General features: G+C 43.4%; 1 protein-coding gene across 2 annotated transcripts in view; it reads right to left on the bottom strand.

Annotated features, from left to right (window-relative positions):
• Positions 1-1,069: 1,069 nt before the first annotated feature.
• Positions 1,070-20,913, bottom strand: part of LOC134908939 (cytochrome P450 2K1-like) — a 271,207-nt gene continuing 251,363 nt past the window's right edge. For both annotated transcript variants that reach the window (XM_063915201.1, XM_063915202.1), the window contains exon 10: positions 1,070-2,603. In XM_063915201.1, the coding sequence (XP_063771271.1) occupies positions 2,425-2,603 (179 nt within the window). In that variant the 3' untranslated portion in view covers positions 1,070-2,424. The remainder of the gene's footprint in view (positions 2,604-20,913) is intronic.

Raw genomic sequence — 20,913 nt, 5'->3', positions numbered from 1 at the left:
GTGTAAATCTGGTGCTAACCAGTGCCTCCTGAGCCATTTACCTCACCGCACGTCCCTGGTGAGAATGGGTCTGATCCTGGAAATGTTTTTAAGATGGAAACGTCAGGTTTGTGAAAGGTACTGAATGTGTGGTTTGAAGGACAGGAGTAGTCAAGGATTACTCCAAGATGGCACACTTGGGGACTAGAGGAGATAGATTATCAACAGATAATGAAATTGTGGGAGGTGAGATTATGCAGGAGAGAGGGAAGATAATCAGCTCTGTCTTAGACATGTTAAGTTTAAGAAAGCGCTGGGACATCCAGGAAGATATAGCAGAGAGATAGTTGGAGATAAAAGTGAGAAGAGCTGGGGAGAGGTCAGGGGAGGAATAGTAGATTTGAATATCATCAGCATAGAGATGTTTGTAAGTTTAAAGAGCTAATGAGCTCACCTAAAGAGGATGTTTAGAGAGAAAATGAGAGGCCCAAGAACAGAACCTTGAGGGACACCCACTGGTAGAGAAAATGGGGTGGGAGGTGGAGTCATGAAAGAAAACAGAGAAGCAAGCAACGGTCAGAAACCAGACTTGAATGGGTCAAGCAGGGAGTTGGTGGAAAGAAAGACAGTGAGACGGTTGTATACTATACGCTAAAGCAGTTTGGAGGCAAAAGGGAGGAGAGAGATGGTATGGTATTTGGAGAGAGTGGTTGGATCCAGGTTAGGTTTTTAAAGAATAGGGGAGAGAAGAGCATGCTTGAAGGCCGAGGAGAACATGCAGAAATAGAGGTAGCGGAGGAGGAGGAAGGGGATAGGGTCAAGTGGGGAGGTGGAGGGGGTGAGAATGGATGAGGGCATTGACTTCCACACCAGATAGAGGGAAGAAAGATGTCAGAGTCGGTTTGAAGGAAGAAGAGGGGGGAAGTCATGGAATGGAGGATGAGGGCTGCTCAGGGTCTGTTTGGATGTGATGCCCTGTCGTATGGAGTCAAGTTTGGATGTGAAGTAGGTAGCAAAGTCAAGAGCAGAGAGTGAAGAGGGGAGTTGAGGCGGGGGTGGGCAGATGAGCGAGATGACTGTGGCAAAGGGACACTGAGGGTTTGAAGACTGGGAGGAGATCAGGTTCTTGAAGTATGACTGTTAAGAGAGGGAAAGGGCAGCACAGTAGGATGAGAGGATAAATTTGTACCTTTGAGTGTGATTTCCTCCACTGTCACTCGGCGGTACGTGAGCATTGTTGCAGATATCTGTTCATTTGGAGTGCCAGGATTGAGGTGTCGATTTGCGAGGGTGGTCAGTGGAGCGACAGAATCAAGAGCAGAAGTAAGGGAAGTAGCTTGTTCAGGGCAGGAGAGAGAGAGAATAGTAGAGAGAAGTGAGCCAAACAGGAAGGAAAGGGAAGTGGCGTCGATAACTTCAATGCTACACTTAGTGATGGTAGCCTTAGAGACAGAGAAGCAGAGAAAGCTAAGTTAAAATAGAGCAGTTGATGGTCAGAGAGGTGAGTGAAAACTAAGTCTAGCGAGTTCCCATTCACATGACATGGTGAGGAGGTCCACTGGGAAAGACCAAGTGACGATTTGAGGTTAAGTTGTTTAGAGGCAGGGTATCTTGTGGGGGTGTCCATAGGGATATTGAAATCACCAAAGATAATGGAAGCAATGTAAGAAGCCAAAAAGCAAAGCTGTCATGGAAGTTGGAGGGAATGACAATGAATAACAGGACCACTTCAAACAAGGTGAAACCTGCTACCGGATAGATCTTTCCCTGCCACAAGATTACCAAAAAGCATAATTAACAAAGTGCTGCCATCTCTTAGAAGCAGCTAAAGCAAGCATGAGTGGGTAGTATTCCATTAAAAAATTAACCCTTACAGGGGCAAATGCTAAAATTCTGGAGGTTTTATTTCAAACGTTTGAATTTAATTCAATTGTCGCCAGCCTACGAGGGATGCATAATTAGCATGTAATAATTAGCTATAGTCTGTCCCAAAGTGCAGTTTATGTAATTCAGTACGTCAGACATATGCAGGCCCAATGATCATAGTATGCCAATTACCAGATTCTCTCTCTGGTGCAGTGATTGAGCACTCAGATGCCCAGGCCACTGACCAGGTTGTGGAAAAGGGGGGGTTTCCAGGCAACTGGAAGCCCCCTCTGCATTTTCCTATGCCTTCGCTAAATCTGGAATACATTTGACATACAATAGACATGGTGTATTTTGCTTGCACATGTCCAGAAAGTGAACAGTCCCAAATGTGCCATTGTAGAGTGAGATGCATTATGGATGCAACATATACGACCAGAAAGGCAGAATAGGGGTGGCAAGGGGGTCATGCCAATATGACATATTTCAGACCAGCAACTATGCCTGTTTGAATGTATATTTTTGCCACTGCTATATGGCCAGAGCTAATAAATGCTGATAGTGGTGACTTGTTCCACATTAGTTGCGTGCAATCGCACAGATCTTGTGTTTTTCTGGATTGGCAGAGAAACCAACAGCAGCACGGAGGTCCAGCTTAGCCCCAGGAGAAGCCTGGAAAGTGAAATTCTGCAGCAGTCTTGTAAAGAACAGAAACAGTTCCATTTTAGCCAAATTCTCTCCAACACAACCTCTTTTACCTGAAACATAAAAAAGCACAAATGTAAAAAAAACAAAACAATCACATGGAGATATAGTATAAGAAAATTCTTTTTCTCCTGCACGTGGACCCTCATTTACTATTTACTATGTAGAGAGGAGCAGAAATATAGAGGGTAATTCAGACCTGATCATAGCAGCAAATTTGTTAGCAGTTGGGCAAAACCGTGGGCCTAATTCAGACCTGTTCGCTCGCTTGTTTTTTTTTGCAGTCCTGCGTTTGCATAGTCGCCGCCCATAGGGGAGTGTATTTTCGCTTTACAAGTGTGCGAACACATGTGTAGCAGAGCTGTACAAACAGATTTTGTGCAGTCTCTGAGTATCCCAGGACTTACTCAGCTGCTGCGAACACTTCAGCCTGTCTGGGACCGGAATTGACGTCAGGAACCCTCCCTGCAAACGCATGGACACACCTGCGTTTTTCCAACTACTCCCAGAAAATGGTCAGTTGACACCCACAAACGGTTTCCTCCTGTCAATCTCCTTGCGAACACCTGTGTGAACGGATCCGTCGCACAAACCCATCGCTGAGTAGCGATCCGCTTTGTACCTGTGTGACGCGCCTGCACATTGCGGTGCATATGCATGCGCAGTTTAGACCGGCGACTATGTAAACGCAGGACTGCAAAAAACCGAACAGGTCTGAATTAGGCCCTGTGTGCACTGCAGAAGGGCAGATATAACGTGCAGAGAGAGTTAGATTTGGGTGGAGTGTGTTCAAACTGAAATCTAATTTGCAGTGTAAAAATAAAGCAGCCAGTATTTACCCTGCACAGAAACAATATAACCCACCCAAATCTAACTCTCTCTGCACATGTTATATCTGCCCCACCTGCAGTGCACATGGTTTTGCCCAATTGCTAACAAACTTGCTGCTGCGATCAACTCAGAATTACCCCCATGGTTTTGCCCAACTGCTAACAAATTTGCTACTATGATCGGGTCTGAATTACCCCCATAGAGCGATCACAAAGGCAGTAGAACCCTTTATTTCAGTTGGGTCTTATAGTAAACTGGATGCGACCAGCATCCCGCCTTTCGGTATGCTGGTGGTCATGTGATCAATGCCGGAATCCCGACACCACTCTGACTCCCGGTGTCGGAATGCCGACTGCAGATGTCCCCAAGGTAAGTATCAGGGTGAGGGTTAAGGCCCAGGGGAGGGGTTAAGGTTAGGAACTAGAAGGAGGGTTAGCCGTATACACCACCATGCCCCCCCCCCCTTCGCCCCCGATGCTTAGCCCTGGCTGCCACGTGACTTAACCCTAGCTGCCACCTCCACTATCTACCGCCACCCCAGGCAGGTCAGGGTAGGGGACAGGGGAGGGACATCCCGACCGCCGGCCTCCCGTATCACACCCATAGGAAACACAATGGGTGTTGACAGACAGCTCATGGGTTGAAGGTACCTGTCAGTTTTAGCGATTTAGCTGTTAGAATTAAAGTACCAATAGTTTAAAAGGCACAGCCAACCTTGTTTTGTCTTTTAGATTTTTGCCTCTTTAAATCTGTCCCGAGTAGCCGAAAACTTGCAGGTACGTGCACCTCACATGCTGTTACATTTACCTCTTTATCTTTTTCACTAGGAGCCATGGGCACTTTAAGAAATTGATAGTGTGGGCTGGCTCCTCCCTCTATGCCCCTCCTACCAGACTCAGTCTAGGAAACTGTGCCCGAGGAGACGGACATACTTTGAGAGAAGGATATAAAAGGATAGTGGTGAGATTCCAAACCAGCACACACAACCAGAGGAAAGCCTAGCTAACCAAACTTTAAACCAGGAACAGCAACTGCTGAACCAACAATACTTAACCAAGTAACAGTGCAGGAAGAAACGAAGCACTGGGCGGGCGCCTAGTATCCTCTATGGACTACGAGAAAAGGATTTACCGGTAGGTAATTAAAATCCTATTTTCTCTTATATCCTAGAGGATACTGGATCCCACATTAGTACCATGGTGATGTACCAAAGCTCCCTAACCAGGTGGGAGAGTGCTGAGGTTCCTGCAGAACTGATTGACCAAACTGAAGGTCCTCAGAGGCCAAAGTATCGAACTTGTAGAACTTAGCAAACGTGTTCAAACCTGACCAAGTAGCTGCTCGGCAGAGCTGTAAAGCTGAGACACCCCGGGCAGCCGCCCAGGAAGAACCCACCGACCCAGTAGAGTGGGCCTGTACAGATTTTAGACACGACAAACCTGCCGTGGACTAAGAATGCTGGATAGTAAGCCTGATTCAGCGTGCAATTGTCTGCTTTGAAGCAGGACACTCAATTTTATTGGGATCATGGAGAACAAACAGCGAGTCCGATTTCCTGTGATGAGCTGTCTGCTTCACATAGATCTTCAAAGCCTTCAGAACATCCAAGGACTTTGAAGTAGCAGAGGTGTCAGTAACCACCGGAACCACAATAGGTTGGTTGATACGAAACGCAGACATCACCTTTGGAAGAAATTGCTGATGAGTTCTGAGTTCAGCCCTATCTTCATAAAAAATCAAATAGGGGCTTTTGTGAGACAACGCCCCCAGCTCCGACACACACCTCGCAGAAGCTAAGGCCAACAACGTGATGGTCTTCCACGTAAGAAACTTGACGTCAACGTCCTGTAAAGGCTCAAACCTGTCCAACTGAAGGAACTGCAACACCATGTTGAGATCCCAAGGTGCCGTAGGAGGCACAAAGAGCAGTTGGATGTGCTGAACCCCCCTCAAAAATGTCTGAACCTCAGGGAGAGAAGCCAATTGTTTCTGGAAGAAAATGGATAAGGCAGAAATCTGGACTTTTATGGAGCTCAAACGTAGGCCCACATCCACACTTGACTGTAGAAAAAGGACAAAATGTTCTAGTTGAAATTCCACCGTAGGGAATTTCCTGTGTTCACACCAAGAGACGTATTTTTTCCAAATACGTTGGTATGGTTTAGGCGTTACCCCCTTTCTGGTTTGGATCAGGGTTGGAATAACCCTATCCAGGATCCCTTTCTGGGCAAGAATTTGACGCTCAATCTCCATGCCGTCAAATGTAGCCATGGCAAGTCTTGATAGACGAACGGCCCCTGTTGGAGAAGGTCCTCTTGAAGAGGTAGAGGCCACGGGTCCTCTAGGAGCATCTCCAGTAGATCCGCATACCAGGCCCTTCTTGGCCAGTCCGGAGCAATGACAATTGCTTGAACCTTTTCCATTTTTATTCTTTTGAGAATCTTTGGGATCAATGGGAGTAGTGGAAACTAGAGATGAGCGGGTTCGGTTCTCCGAGAACCAAACCCCCCCGAACTTCACCCATTTTACACGGTTCCGAGGCAGCCTCGGATCTTCCCGCCTTGCTCGGTTAACCCGAACGCGCCCGAACGTCATCATCCCGCTGTCGGATTCTCGCGAGATTCGTATTCTATATAAAGAGCCACGTGTCGCTGCCATTTTCACTCGTGCATTGGAGATTGAACGGAGAGGACGTGGCTGCATTCTCTCCCTGTAAAGCTCCGTAATCTGTGCTCAGTGTGCTGCAAATATCTGTGCTCAGTGTGCTGCAAATATCTGTGCTCAGTGTGCTGAAAATATCTACGTTCTCTGCCTGAAAACACTCCATATCTGTGCTCAGTGTGCTGCAAATATCTGATCAGTGTGCTGCATTGTGGGGACTGGGGACCACCAGTATATAATTATACTTATAGTAGTACAGTACAGTAGGCCATTGCTGTATCTTGCAGCTCTGTGTCACTGCAAGTATCCATTCCATATCTGTGCAGCATTTTTGTGAGCAGTATATATAGTATTACAGTGCAGCATTTTAGTGACCCAACAGTATATAGTTGTGTACAGTAGGCCATTGCTGTATCTTGCAGCTCTGTGTCACTGCAAGTATCCATTCCATATCTGTGCAGCATTTTTATGAGCAGTATATATAGTATTACAGTGCAGCATTTTGGTGACCCAACAGTACATAGTTGTGTACAGTAGTCCATTGCTGTATCTTGCAGCTCTGTCACTGCAAGTATCCATTCCATATCTGTGCTGCATTTTTGTGAGCAGTATATATAGTATTACAGTGCAGCATTTTGGTGACCAACAGTATACATATATAGTACAGTACAGTAGGCCATTGCTATTGATATATTACTGGCATATAATTCCACACATTAAAAAATGGAGAACAAAAATGTTGAGGGTAAAATAGGGAAAGATCAAGATCCACTTCCACCTCGTGCTGAAGCTGCTGCCACTAGTCATGGCCGAGACGATGAAATGCCATCAACGTCGTCTGCCAAGGCCGATGCCCAATGTCATAGTAGAGAGCATGGAAAATCCAAAAAACTAAAGTTCAGTAAAATTACCCAAAATCTAAATAAAAAGCGTCTGAGGAGAAGCGTAAACTTGCCAATATGCCATTTATGACACGGAGTGACAAGGAACGGCTGAGGCCCTGGCCTATGTTCATGGCTAGTGGTTCAGCTTCACATGAGGATGGAAGCACTCATCCTCCCGCTAGAAAACTGAAAAGAGTTAAGATGGCAAAAGCACAGCAAAGAACTGTGCGTTCTTCTAAATCACAAATCCCCAAGGAGAGTCCAATTGTGTCGTTTGCGATGCCTGACCTTCCCAACACTGGACGGGAAGAGGTGGCTCCTTCCACCATTTGCACGCCCCCTGCAAGTGCTGGAAGGAGCACCCACAGTCCAGTTCCTGATAGTCAAATTGAAGATGTCACTGTTGAAGTACACCAGGATGAGGATATGGGTGTTGCTGGCGCTGAGGAGGAAATTGACAAGGAGGATTCTGATGGTGAGGTGGTTTGTTTAAGTCAGGTACCCGGGGAGACACCTGTTGTCTGTCGGATGAATATGGCCATTGACATGCCTGGTCAAATTACAAAAAAAATCACCTCTTCGGTGTGGAATTATTTTAACAGAAATGCGGACAACAAGTGTCAAGCGGTGTGTTGCCTTTGTCAAGCTGTATTAAGTAGGGGTAAGGACGTTAACCACCTAGGAACATCCTCCCTTTTACGTCACCTGGAGGGCATTCATCAGAAGTCATTGACAAGTTCAAAAACTTTGGGTGACAGCAGAAGCAGTCCACTGACAACTAAATCCCTTCCTCTTGTACCCTAGCTCCTGCAAACCACACCACCAACTCCCTCAGTGTCAATTTCCTCCTTAGACAGGAATGGCAATAGTCCTGCAGGCCATGTCACTGGCAAGTCTGACGAGTACTCTCCTAACTGGGATTCCTCTGATGGATCCTTGAGTGTAACGCCTACTGCTGCTGGAGCTGCTGTTGTTGCTGCTGGGAGTCGATCGTCAACCAGAGGGCAAGTCGGAAGACCACTTGTACTACTTCCTGTAAGCAATTGACTGCCCAACAGTCCTTTGCGAGGAAGATGAAATATCACAGCAGTCATCCTGCTGCAAAGCAGATTACTCAGGTCTTGGCAGCTGTGTTGGTGTTAAACATGTGTCCGGTATCCACCGTTAATTCACAGGGAATTAGAGAATTGCTTGAGGTACTGTGTCCCCGGTACCAAATACCATCTAGGTTCCACTTCTCTAGGCAGGCGATACCGAGAATGTACACAGACGTCAGACGCCAGTGCCCTAAAAAATGCAGTTGTACCCAATGTCCACTTAGCCACGGACATGTGGACAAGTGGAGCAGGGCAGACTCAGGACTATATGACTGTGACAGCCCACTGGGTAGATGTATTGCCTCCTGCAGCAAGAACAGCAGCGGCGGAACCAGTAGCAGCATCTCGCAAACACCAACTCATTCCTAGGCAGGCTAAGCTTTGTATCACCGCTTTCCATAAGAGGCACACAGCTGACAACCTCTTACGGAAACTGAGGAAGATCATCACAGAATGGCTTACCCCAATTGGACTCTCCTTGGGATTTGTGACATCGGACAACGCCACCAATATTGTGCGTGCATTACATGTGGGCAAATTCCAGCATGTCCCATGTTTTGCACATACATTGAATTTGGTGGTGCAGAATTTTTTTAAAAAATGACAGGGGCGTGCAAGAGATGCTGTCGGTGGCCCGAAGAATTGCGGGCCACTTTCGGCATTCAGCCACCGCGTGACGAAGACTGGAGCACCAGCAAACACTCCTGAACCTGCCCTGCCATCATCTGAAGCAAGAGGTGGTAACGAGGTGGAATTCAACCCTCTGTATGCTTCAGAGGATGGAGGAGCAGCAAAAGGCCATTCAAGCCTATACATCTGCCTACGACATAGGCAAAGGAGGGGGAATGCTCCTGACTCAAGCACAGTGGAGAATGATTTCAACTTGTGCAAGGTTCTGCAACCCTTTGAACTTGCCACACGTGAAGTCAGTTCAGACACTGCCAGCTTGAGTCAGGTCATTCCCCTCATCAGGCTTTTGCAGAAGCAGCTGGAGAGATTGAAGGAGGAGCTAAAATTGAGTGATTCCGCTAGGCATGTGGGACTTGTGGATGGAGCCCTTAATTCGCTTAACCAGGATTCACGGGTGGTCAATCTGTTGAAATCAGAGCACTACATTTTGGCCACCGTGCTCGATCCTTGGTTTAAAGCCTACGTTGTATCTCTCTTTCTGGCAGACACAAGTCTGCACATGTTCAAAGACCTGCTGGTGAGACACTTGTCAAGTCAAGCGGAACATGACCCGTCAACAGCTCCTCCTTCACATTCTCCCGCAACTTAGGCTGCAAGGAAAAGGCTAAGAATTCCGAGCCCACCCGCTGGCGGTGATGCAGAGAAGTCTGGAGCGAGTGCTGACATCTGGTCCGGACTGAAGGACTTGCCAACGATTACTGACATGTCGTCTACTGTCACTGCATATGATTCTGTCACCATTGAAAGAATAGTGGAGGATTATATGAGTGACCGCATCCAAGTAGGCACATCAGACAGTCCGTACGTATACTGGCAGGAAAAAGAGGCAATTTGGAGGCCCTTGCACAAACTTGCTTTATTTTACCTAAGTTTCCCTCCCTCCAGTGTGTACTCCGAAAGAGTGTTTAATGCAGCCGGTCACCTTGTCAGCAATCGGCATACAAGGTTACTTCCAGAAAATGTGGAGAAGATGATGTTCATCAAAATGAATTATAATCCATTCCTCCGTGGAGACATTCACCAGCAATTGCCTCTAGAAAGTACACAGGTACCTGAGATGGTGGATTCCAGTGGGGATGAATTCATAATACTCTGTGAGGAGGGGGATGAACACAGTGAAAGGGGTGATGAATCGGATGATTAGGAGGAGGTGGACATCTTGCCTCTATAGAGCCAGTTTGTGCAAGGAGAGATTGATTGCTTCTTTTTTGGTGGGGGCCCAAACCAACCAGTCATTTCAGCCACAGTCGTGTGGCAGACCCTGTGGCTGAAATGATGGGTTTGTTAAAGTGTGCATGTCCTGTTTATACAACATAAGGGTGGGTGGGAGGGCCCAAGGACAATTCCATCTTGCACCTCTTTTTTTAAATTTATCTCTGCATCATGTGATGTTTGGGGCTAATTTTTTTAAGTGCCATCCTGTCTGACACTGCAGTGCCACTCCTAGATGGGCCAGGTGTTTGTGCCGCCCACTTGGGTAGCTTAGTTTAGTCATCCAGCGACCTTGGTGCAAATTTTAGGACTAAAAATAATATTGTGAGGTGTTCAGAATAGACTGGAAATGAGTGTAAATTATGGTTATTGAGGTTAATAATACTATGGGATCAAAATGACCCCCAAATTCTATGATTTAAGCTGTTTTTGAGGGTTTGTTTTTTAAAAAACACCCGAATCCAAAACACACCCGAATCCGCCAAAAAATTTTCAGGGAGGTTTTGCCAAAACGCGTCCGAATCCAAAACACGGCCGTGGAACCGAATCCAAAACCAAAACACAAAACCTGAAAAATTTCCTGTGCACATCTCTAGTGGAAACACGTACACCATCTGGTAGACCCATGGAGTCACCAGAGTGTCCACCGCCAGTGCTTGCTGGTCCCTCAACCTGGAACAATACCACTTGAGCTTCTTGTTGAGACGAGAGGACATCATGTCGATTTGTGGAATTTCCCACCGACGTGTCAAGCACCCGAACACCACCGGGTGAAGTCCTCAGTCTCCTGGGTGGAGGTCGTGTCTGCTGAGGAAGTCTGCCTCCCAGATATCTACTCCCAGAATGAAGATCGTGGACAATGCCACAGCATGTTTTTCTGCCCAGAGGAGAATCCTTGTTACCTTTGACATTGCTGCTCTGCTCTTCGGTCTGCCTTGTCAGTTTATGTACATTACTGCCGTCACATTGTCCAACTGAACCTGAATGGCTTGATCTTATAGAAGATGCGATGCCTGTAGAAGGGCATTGTATATGGCCCTTAGTTCCCGAATGTTGATTGGAAGAATGGCTTCCTGACTTGACCATCTTTCTTGGAACTGTTCCCCCTGGGTGACTGCTCCCCAACCTCTGAGGCTTGCGTCAATGTTAGCAGAATTCAATTTGTAATTCCGACCCTTTGGCCCTCAGTCAGGTGAAAATTCTGAAGCCACCACAGAAGAGAAATCCTGGCTTTTGGTGACAGACGGATCCACTGGTGCATGTGAATATGCGATCCGGACCATTTGTCCAACAGATCCAGCTGGAAGGGCCTTGCATGAAACCTTCCGTAATGCAGCGCCTCATAAGTGGCTACCATCTTTCCCAGAAGGCGAATGAATAGATGCACCGATATCCAGGATTGCCTTAGAACACCCCGCACCATCGACTGGATCATCAATGCCTTTTCCAATGGAAGGAATACCTTCTGTGCCTCTGTATCCAGTATCATTCCCAGGAACGGAAGCCTCCTTGTTGGTTCCAGATGAGATTTTGGTAGGTTCAGAATCCACTCGTGATCCTAGAGTAGTCAGGTTGAGAGGGCAATGTCATCTAACAACCTCTTCCTGGATGGTGCTTTTATCAGCAGATTGTCCAGGTATGGTATTATGTTCACTCCCTGTTTGTGGAGGAGAAACATAATCTCTGCCATTACCTTGGTGAACACCCTTGGTGCCGTAGAGAGGCCAAATATCTGGGCCTGGAACTGGTAGTGACACTCCTGTAAGGCAAACCTTAGATAGGCCTGATGAGGTGTCCAAATTGGAATATGAAGGTACGCATCCTTGATATTCTAAGACACCAAGAATTCCCCCTCCTCTAGACCTCAGATCACCGCTCTCAGAGACTCCATCCTGAACTTGAACACCCGTAAGTACGGGTTCAACGACTTGAGATTTAAAATGGGCCTACCAGACCGTCCGGTTTCGGAACTACAAACAGGTTGGAATAATAAAACAAACAGAAAAACCCCTTGCGCTATTTAGACTCAATTAGAGGCAACAAAGCATGAATGAACTCAAGAAGATTATAATTACAAGATAAGTTTATTATCTATAAAATTGATCAAATGTGAACACATATATAGTTCATTAACAACTGTAATATGCGCATATAAATAAAACTAAAACATTACTAATAATAAAACTACTACTGAGCATAAGAGGTGGATTATATAACTAGCAGTGACCACAGTGGGCTAAACATTGATAACGTCCTTGTTTTTAATTTTCAAGTAGGACATTCTCATCAGATGTGCTCATGAATAATTCATGATTAGATATCATGTGGTGTATTATATTTGAAGCCTTTGTTTATATATCTCTCGATGAATAAACTTATCCAATTGCTCACATAGACTGATGGTTCTTTACTTGTGGGATAACCGCTCAAAAGTCATGGAGGAATTGATACACACCCGGGACTCTAGTGCATCGCAAGCACCTGTATATACAAAGCTCCCGTCTCAATTACCACGAATGGCGTCCTCCGTCTCCCACTGAAACTGGCTCTCGTGCACACACCTTTACTGATTTTGGAGAGAGAAGTATCAGTCCGGCTCCCGGAGCTCTGCGCACTGCAGGCGCTGGAGGTTGATTCAGCTCCCGTCTTCAAGCCACCGCGTATAGCGTCCTCTCGTCTCCTGCTTGTCAGTCTCAGACACCACTGCACTTCAATGCGGGCAAACAGCCAAGGTCCACCGGGTCACAAATAGGGCACTTTCGCTGACGCGTTTCGCTTCTAATTGAGGCTTCCTCATAGAGTAAAATACTTTATAGCAATGTAGCCCTTTTTAAATAGCAGCCTCAAGTTGGATTGGTGTAATCATCCACCTAGATATATAGCACCTGTCTTAGATCCACCTCCTGATCCACCTCCTTGCTCACCTATTCCTTAATTAAATGAATATTGCTATTAACTATTAACTTCTCATATGCCCGCCTGTCTATATAGAAACACCTATTTTAAACTGTGTTAGCAGTATATATACACATATATAAATAGAAATGTCTACTGGTAATAAAACATCCTTTTCTTTCCCGATAATTAATCACAGTCACAAACAATAATCCTGATAGTAATAATATATAAAAATAAAGCGTGATAAATAAATAATAAAAAATAATAATTAATGATAAGTAAATGATGAATAATGGGATAAATGATCCTTTCACATTAGAGAATAAACCTTCTAGGGATCGAACTCATATCACTTGCTATGGTAAACCAACACTCTACCTCAAAGCCACCCTCGTCCCTAGTTCAACACCGCAATATATATAGAAACATCATATATTGGACACATAATTATTTTATTCAAAAATGTCAATATAAACAATCACCATCACATCCTAGTGTTATATACAAACAATACTCCATAAATTCAAATGATTAGAGTATATATATAAAAAAGTAGGCACCATAATAGTGCTATTCATTAATTAATTTATTTTACTTTAAATTTAATTTATTTTAAAGCAACAAGGACTCGATCCTACGATCTCAAATCTATAGCCACACACATGTACCTCTACTCTATATACCCATACCTAAAAGCTCGAGTGATCTCTAATATTATAAGGTGATCGTTCTATTTCTAATAAAACATTATAGACACATTATAGAAAGCTGCCCCCACATTTGGACTGTTAACTGAATTAAGTAGTGATGATTATATACTTAGTTGATACCCCCCCATGAACGCAGGACCTGAAAATGTCCGGTATCTGCTGGACCACCATTCCCCCCCACGTATCAAGGAGGACCCAACATTCCTTAATTGGCGAATTATTCAAAGTCTATACATTCATTCAATCCTGCGGGAGCTAACGTTCTTAACTGAAAAATCCACAAAGCTTCCTTCTCACACAACTTGCGATATCTGTCACCCCCTCGAATAGTAGTCTTAACATGGTGGACCCCTATCACACGCAATCCATCAATCTTACCTTGATGGACATTAGAGAAGTGTTGGGACACACTGTGGTGAGAGAACTGTTTGAGGATATTTAGTCTATGCTCCCTAAATCTAGTTTTGAGCGAACGGGTAGTGCGACCCACGTACTGCAGGCCACAAGGGCACTGCAGTATGTAGATGCAGTATGTGGTGTCACAGTTGATAAATTCACGTATCTCAAATTTCTCTTTTGTGGTATTGGATTCGATACTCAGAGCTCTGTTATCTATAAAACCACATGTAATACAACGACTTTTGCCGCATTTAAAGCATCCTAATGTGGGGGTTTCCAGCCACAGATTACTAGAGGAGACTACTGGGTTACTTTCTTTTCTTTTCTTCAAAACACTTGGTGCTAATATATTTTTTAAATTCTTATTTTTCTTAAAAATAATTCTAGGAGTCAAAGTGATTGCTGATTGTAATATAGCATCCTGTTGTAAAATCTTGAAATTACTTTTTATTATTTTCTTGATTTCATGTGATTGACTATTATACTTGGAAACATAACACATTTTGGTCAAATCGCCATTTTTATCAGTATTAAACATTTGTGGTTTCTTTTTTATTTTCATTAATTGTTTCCTATCAATGGTCTCTACTTTTTTATGAGCTATCTTCACTAGGGCTTTAGGATATCCTCTATCAATAAAATCATTAGCCATAGTATCCGCCTGATTTTTATAATCACCTAGGGAAGAACAATTCCTACGAAGTCGACTAAATTGACTAAACGGCACATTTTTTAACCACGGTTTATAGTGATTACTGGAATAATGTAAAAAATTGTTTGTATCAACAGTTTTTTTTATAATTTTTAGTGATAATCTGTCCGCCCTCAGAGGAGATAGTGAGATCCAAATAATTAACGGTGTCTCTACTGTATGAATGTGTAAATTTTAAATTATAATCATTTTTATTAAGATACGTGACGAAATTAATTGCAGAATTCTCATCCCCATCCCAAATAAAAAACAAATCATCTATGTAACGGCCATAGAATACTAGGTTTGCGCCATATGGGCCTCCCCATATAAACTGATCCTCAAACATGCCCATATATATGTTGGCAAAGCTCAGTGCGAACCTAGTACCCATGGCCGTCCCCAGTATTTGAAGAAAATACTCACCCTCAAATAAAAAATAATTGTGTTTTAAAATAAATGTGATAGAAGAAAGTATGAATTCTTTGAGGTTTCTTGGGAATCCCACATCTCCTCTGAGGGCGGACAGATTACCACTAAAAATTATAAAAAAAACTGTTGATACAAAATTTTTTTTACATTATTCCAGTAATCACTACAAACCGTGGTTAAAAAATGTGCCGTTTAGTCAATTTAGTCGACTTCGTAGGAATTGTTCTTCCCTAGGTGATTATAAAAATCAGGCGGATACTATGGCTAATGATTTTATTGATAGAGGATATCCTAAAGCCCTAGTGAAGATAGCTCATAAAAAAGTAGAGACCATTGATAGGAAACAATTAATGAAAATAAAAAGAAACCACAAATGTTTAATACTGATAAAAATGGCGATTTGACCAAAATGTGTTATGTTTCCAAGTATAATAGTCAATCACATGAAATCAAGAAAATAATAAAAAGTAATTTCAAGATTTTACAACAGGATGCTATATTACGATCAGCAATCACTTTGACTCCTAGAATTATTTTTAAGAAAAATAAGAATTTAAAAAATATATTAGCACCAAGTGTTTTAAAGAAAAGAAAGTAACCCAGTAGTCTCCTCTAGTAATCTGTGGCTGGCAACCCCCACATTAGGATGCTTTAAATGCGGCAAAAGTCGTTGTATTACATGCGGTTTTATAGATAACAGAGCTCTGAGTATCGAATCCAATACCACAAAAGAGAAATTTGAGATACGTGAATTTATCAACTGTGACACCACATACTGCATCTACGTACTGCAGTGCCCTTGTGGCCTGCAGTACGTGGGTCGCACTACCTGTTCGCTCAAAACTAGATTTAGGGAGCATAGACTAAATATCCTCAAACAGTTCTCTCACCACAGTGTGTCCCAACACTTCTCTAATGTCCATCAAGGTAAGATTGATGAAAAACAAAAATGGAAGGACAGCGCTTACCGCTGACTGATGGACCAAGCTGCTAGAGAAATAGAAAGGGAATCCACTTATTCCCTATATTTGTTAAAAAGCCAAGGGAAAAAATCTCCAAGCGCTCTGGTATCAGATGTTGACACTTCTAATAGATTGATAGACACAGCATTCATGTAATGAATATTTTATTAAAATTTAAGCAATCAAAAAGTACACATTGGTTCCTTCCTATAAGAAATAAGTAAAAAATATATATATATATGGGTAAAAGATATATATATTTGTGAATCCTAATACCGGTATACTGACATTCAGACAACACAACATACAACATTAAACATATAATTGGATTGAATGTCCCCACAGAGTTATCCACTTAAAGGGTAATTAATCCTTTAGTATATACTCAATAGTAAATCCTAAGCTATTTGAATGTCCTTGTTTTAGAATCTGGTTATTACTTAGGCAAAACCTCTTGAGATGTTCGTTGATGTGGGCAAAAAGTCACTTTATTCAAGTTGAATATCGCCTCCACTTACTTGTATTTACATATGTGTCAGGGAACACAAAGCATATGATGTCCGCCGGCAGACGCAGTGAGGTGCTCTAGTATCTGCCAAGGTAAGATTGATGGATTGCGTGTGATAGGGGTCCACCATGTTAAGACTACTATTCGAGGGGGTGACAGATATCGCAAGTTGTGTGAGAAGGAAGCTTTGTGGATTTCTCAGTTAAGAACGTTAGCTCCCGCAGGATTGAATGAATGTATAGACTTTGAATCATTCGCCAATTAAGGAATGTTGGGTCCTCCTTTATACGTGGGGGGGAATGGTGGTCCAGCAGATACCGGCCATTTTCAGGTCCCGCGTTCATGGGGGGGTATCAACTAAGTATATAATCATCACTACTTAATTCAGTTAACAGTCCAAATGTGGGGGCAGCTTTCTATAATGTTTCTATAATGTTTTATTAGAAATAGAACGATCACCTTATAATATTAGAGATCACTAGAGCTTTTAGGTATGGGTATATACAGTAGAGGTACATGTGTGTGGCTATAGATTTGAGATCGCAGGATCGAGTCCTTGTTGCTTTAAAATAAATTAAGTTTAAAGTAAAATAAATTAATCAATGAATAGCACTATTATGGTGCCTACTTTTTTATATATATATACTCTAATCATTTGAATTTATGGAGTATTGTTTGTATATAACACTAGGATGTGATGGTGATTGTTTATATTGAAATTTTTGAATAAAATAATTATGTGTCCAATATATGATGTTTCTATATATATTGCTGTGTTGAACTAGGGATGAGGGTGGCTTTGAGGTAGAGTGTTGGTTTACCATAGCAAGTGATATGAGTTCGATACCTAGAAGGTTTATTCTCTAATGTGAAAGGATCATTTATCCCATTATTCATCATTTACTTATCATTAATTATTATTTTTTATTATTTATTTATCACGCTTTATTTTTATATATTATTACTATCAGGATTATTGTTTGTGACTGTGATTAATTATCGGGAAAGAAAAGGATGTTTTATTACCAGTAGACATTTCTATTTATATATGTGTATATATACTGCTAACACAGTTTAAAATAGGTGTTTCTATATAGACAGGCGGGCATATGAGAAGTTAATAGTTAATAGCAATATTCATTTAATTAAGGAATAGGTGAGCAAGGAGGTGGATCAGGAGGTGGATCTAAGACAGGTGCTATATATCTAGGTGGATGATTACACCAATCCAACTTGAGGCTGCTATTTAAAAAGGGCTACATTGCTATAAAGTTTTTTACTCTATGAGGAAGCTTCAATTAGAAGCGAAACACGTCAGAGAAAGTGCCCTATTTGTGACCCGGTGGACCTTGGCTGTTTGCCCGCATTGAAGTGCAGTGGTGTCTGAGACTGACAAGCAGGAGACGAGAGGACGCTATACGCGGCGGCTTGAAGACGGGAGCTGAATCAACCTCCAGCGCCTGCAGTGCGCAGAGCTCCGGGAGCCGGACTGATACTTCTCTCTCCAAAATCAGTAAAGGTGTGTGCACGAGAGCCAGTTTCAGTGGGAGACGGAGGACGCCATTCGTGGTAATTGAGACGGGAGCTTTGTATATACAGGTGCTTGCGATGCACTAGAGTCTCGGGTGTGTATCAATTCCTCCATTACTTTTGAGCGGTTATCCCACAAGTAAAGAACCATCAGTCTATGTGAGCAATTGGATAAGTTTATTCATCAAGAGATATATAAACAAAGGCTTCAAATATAATACACCACATGATATCTAATCATGAATTATTCATGAGCACATCTGATGAGAATGTCCTACTTGAAAATTAAAAACAAGGACGTTATCAATGTTTAGCCCACTGTGGTCACTGCTAGTTATATGATCCACCTCTTATGCTCAATAGTAGTTTTATTATTAGTAATGTTTTAGTTTTATTTATATGCGCATATTACAGTTGTTAATGAACTATTCATGTGTTCACATTTGATCAATTTTATAGATAATAAAATTATCTTGTAATTATAATCTTCTTGAGTTCATTCATGCTTTGTTGCCTCTAATTGAGTCTAAATAGCGCAAGGGGTTTTTCTGTTTGTTTTAGTATACACCCGTTTTTTTAAAATCGGGTGGATTGTGTTGGCCATATCCACAGGCCATATCACCTTTGTTGCTGCTGGATAGATTTTACGAGGTATAAGAGATAAGAATATTGGATTATATCCTTGATACCTGTGCAGAGTGGGTGTGATTGTGGATACAGGCACCCATCCGCAAATATATATATATATATATATTATATATATATATATATATATATATATATATATATATATATATATATACATACAATAGCGCCAGACATTATTAGTGGTTTTTTAAGGTTGGAATAATAACCCTGAGTCTGCAGCTGAAGTGGAACTGGAACAATGACCTAAGTCTGTACCAGTTTTTGAATTGCTTCCTGTAAAGTCACACTTGCTTCTTGAGAAGCTGGGAAGCCTGATTTGAAGAATCTGTGAGGTGGGAGTTCCTGAAACTCTTATAGCCCAGGTCTACAGACAGCTCTGTACAGAGATTTGAGAGTGGTCTCAATCTTGCGGTCTGCAGCATCCTTCAAGGAAGCTGCCCCAGGAACAGGTAAAACTATCTTACTTCACAGTCTAGAAACTGATGCGTCAACTATCGGTAGGTTTTCTCATTTTTTCCTATCATCCAGAGGAAACGGGAAGGATGTGAGTAACCGTTTTGGGATCTGAAACTTCTTGTCAGGATTAATCCAAGTTGCCTCAAAGTGGAGGTGGCGTGCTGCGGGTCTGTATGCTCGCCGTGGTGGGGCTTGCAAATAGGAACCTCAGGAGCTCAGTGTATTGTCAGCGGGGAACGGGACCATTAACCCTAGGGAGGTTGGGCTACCCCCCCCTAAGTCCCATGAAACAGGCAGTCTGGTGCCAATCAATAAAAATAAAAATAAAAAATGAGAAAATAAATGCAGAAAACTCTTCAGGAGCTACCCAAGCGTGACCAGCTCCTCCGGGCACATTTTCTAAACTGAGTCTGGTAGGTGGGGCATAGAGGGAGGAGCCAGCCCACACTATCAATTTCTTAAAGTGCCCATGGCTCCTAGTGGACCTGTTTATACCCCATGGTACTAATGTGGGACCCAGTCTCCTCTAGGATGTAAGAGAAATTAACTTTAAAAAATGTTTATAGGCATTTGCATAATATTCAATATTTAAGGATTTGGGGGATTGTATTACTGATCGTTGCAGACCCTTATGAAGTGCTCGCCACCCTAACTTCCGGATTGCGTTCCAATGAACCGCAAGTATTGGAAGCAGTGTGAGCCAGCCCAGCCTGAGTGTGAATCGGACTGGCTGAGGGGGGATATGTGACCGACCCATCGGAATCTGTCATGGTGTCCTGGTGGGCCAATCCACCCCTGTTTACACCTCATTCACAAACATATTTGGACTCTGTTAAGAAATTACCTAAGTGCTTTAAGCTTATTATTATGTACTAGGTGATTCATCGTGCCCTACACCGTCATAAGGGGCTATGCCCCAGGGATGTGCGGTGAGCTAAATGGCTTAGGAGCCACTGACTAGCACCAGAGCCAGATTTACATGCAATATATGAGACAAAGAGTACATCTGGGCATTATACACAGGTGCAGCAGTATAAACTCCTGGAAATTTGTTTAGTGTTAATCAGAGATGTGCGGATAAGATAACCAGGTGAGGCACTGCCTCACCTGCCATAGACTTTTTACTCCAGAGTTTTGGCTATAAAATTTATTAGAATAATGCAAAGAAGATATTTCAAACTAATTCTTTGTTTCCATATACTTTATACCGTCAAAACGTTAGCACAAACGTTAGTATGGCAGGAAAGGCTCTGCCTCACCTGCCTCAGCCCACCGCACGTCACTGCTACGCCCCCTTGACCCTTGCACGCCCTTGTGGTGTGCAATATTTTTATTATATGGAGTATTACCTCCAATCATAAAATATGGCACAAACAAAGGCCGTGCGATGGTTAAGAGGTCATAGCCCCTTGCAACGGCGTGCACAGTGCATGCAGGGCATGATGAATAACCTAGTAGGTGCTGTGATTGGGATAGTGGCGGGTGAGGGGGAGATGCGGATGAGGGAGGGGGTCTGGAGGTGCAGCGGGTGGGGGAGGGATGGTTGCAGGGGTGCCACGGGTGGGGGAGGGGCTGGTGCGGTGGTGCCGTGGGTGGGGGAGGGGCGGGTGCCATTGGTGGGGGTCTGGTGCCACTGCGGGTGGGGGAGGTGTGGGGTTGCTGCAGGTGGGGGAGGGGGTCTGGAGCCAACGCGGGTGGTGGTGGAGGAGGGTGTGGGGGGGCTGCGGATGGGGTCCAGAGGTACTGTGAGTGGG

Source organism: Pseudophryne corroboree, chromosome 4, assembly GCF_028390025.1.
Source record: "Pseudophryne corroboree isolate aPseCor3 chromosome 4, aPseCor3.hap2, whole genome shotgun sequence".
In the NCBI taxonomy this organism is placed as follows: domain Eukaryota; kingdom Metazoa; phylum Chordata; class Amphibia; order Anura; family Myobatrachidae; genus Pseudophryne; species Pseudophryne corroboree.
This window is presented reverse-complemented; position numbering and strand designations above follow the sequence as displayed.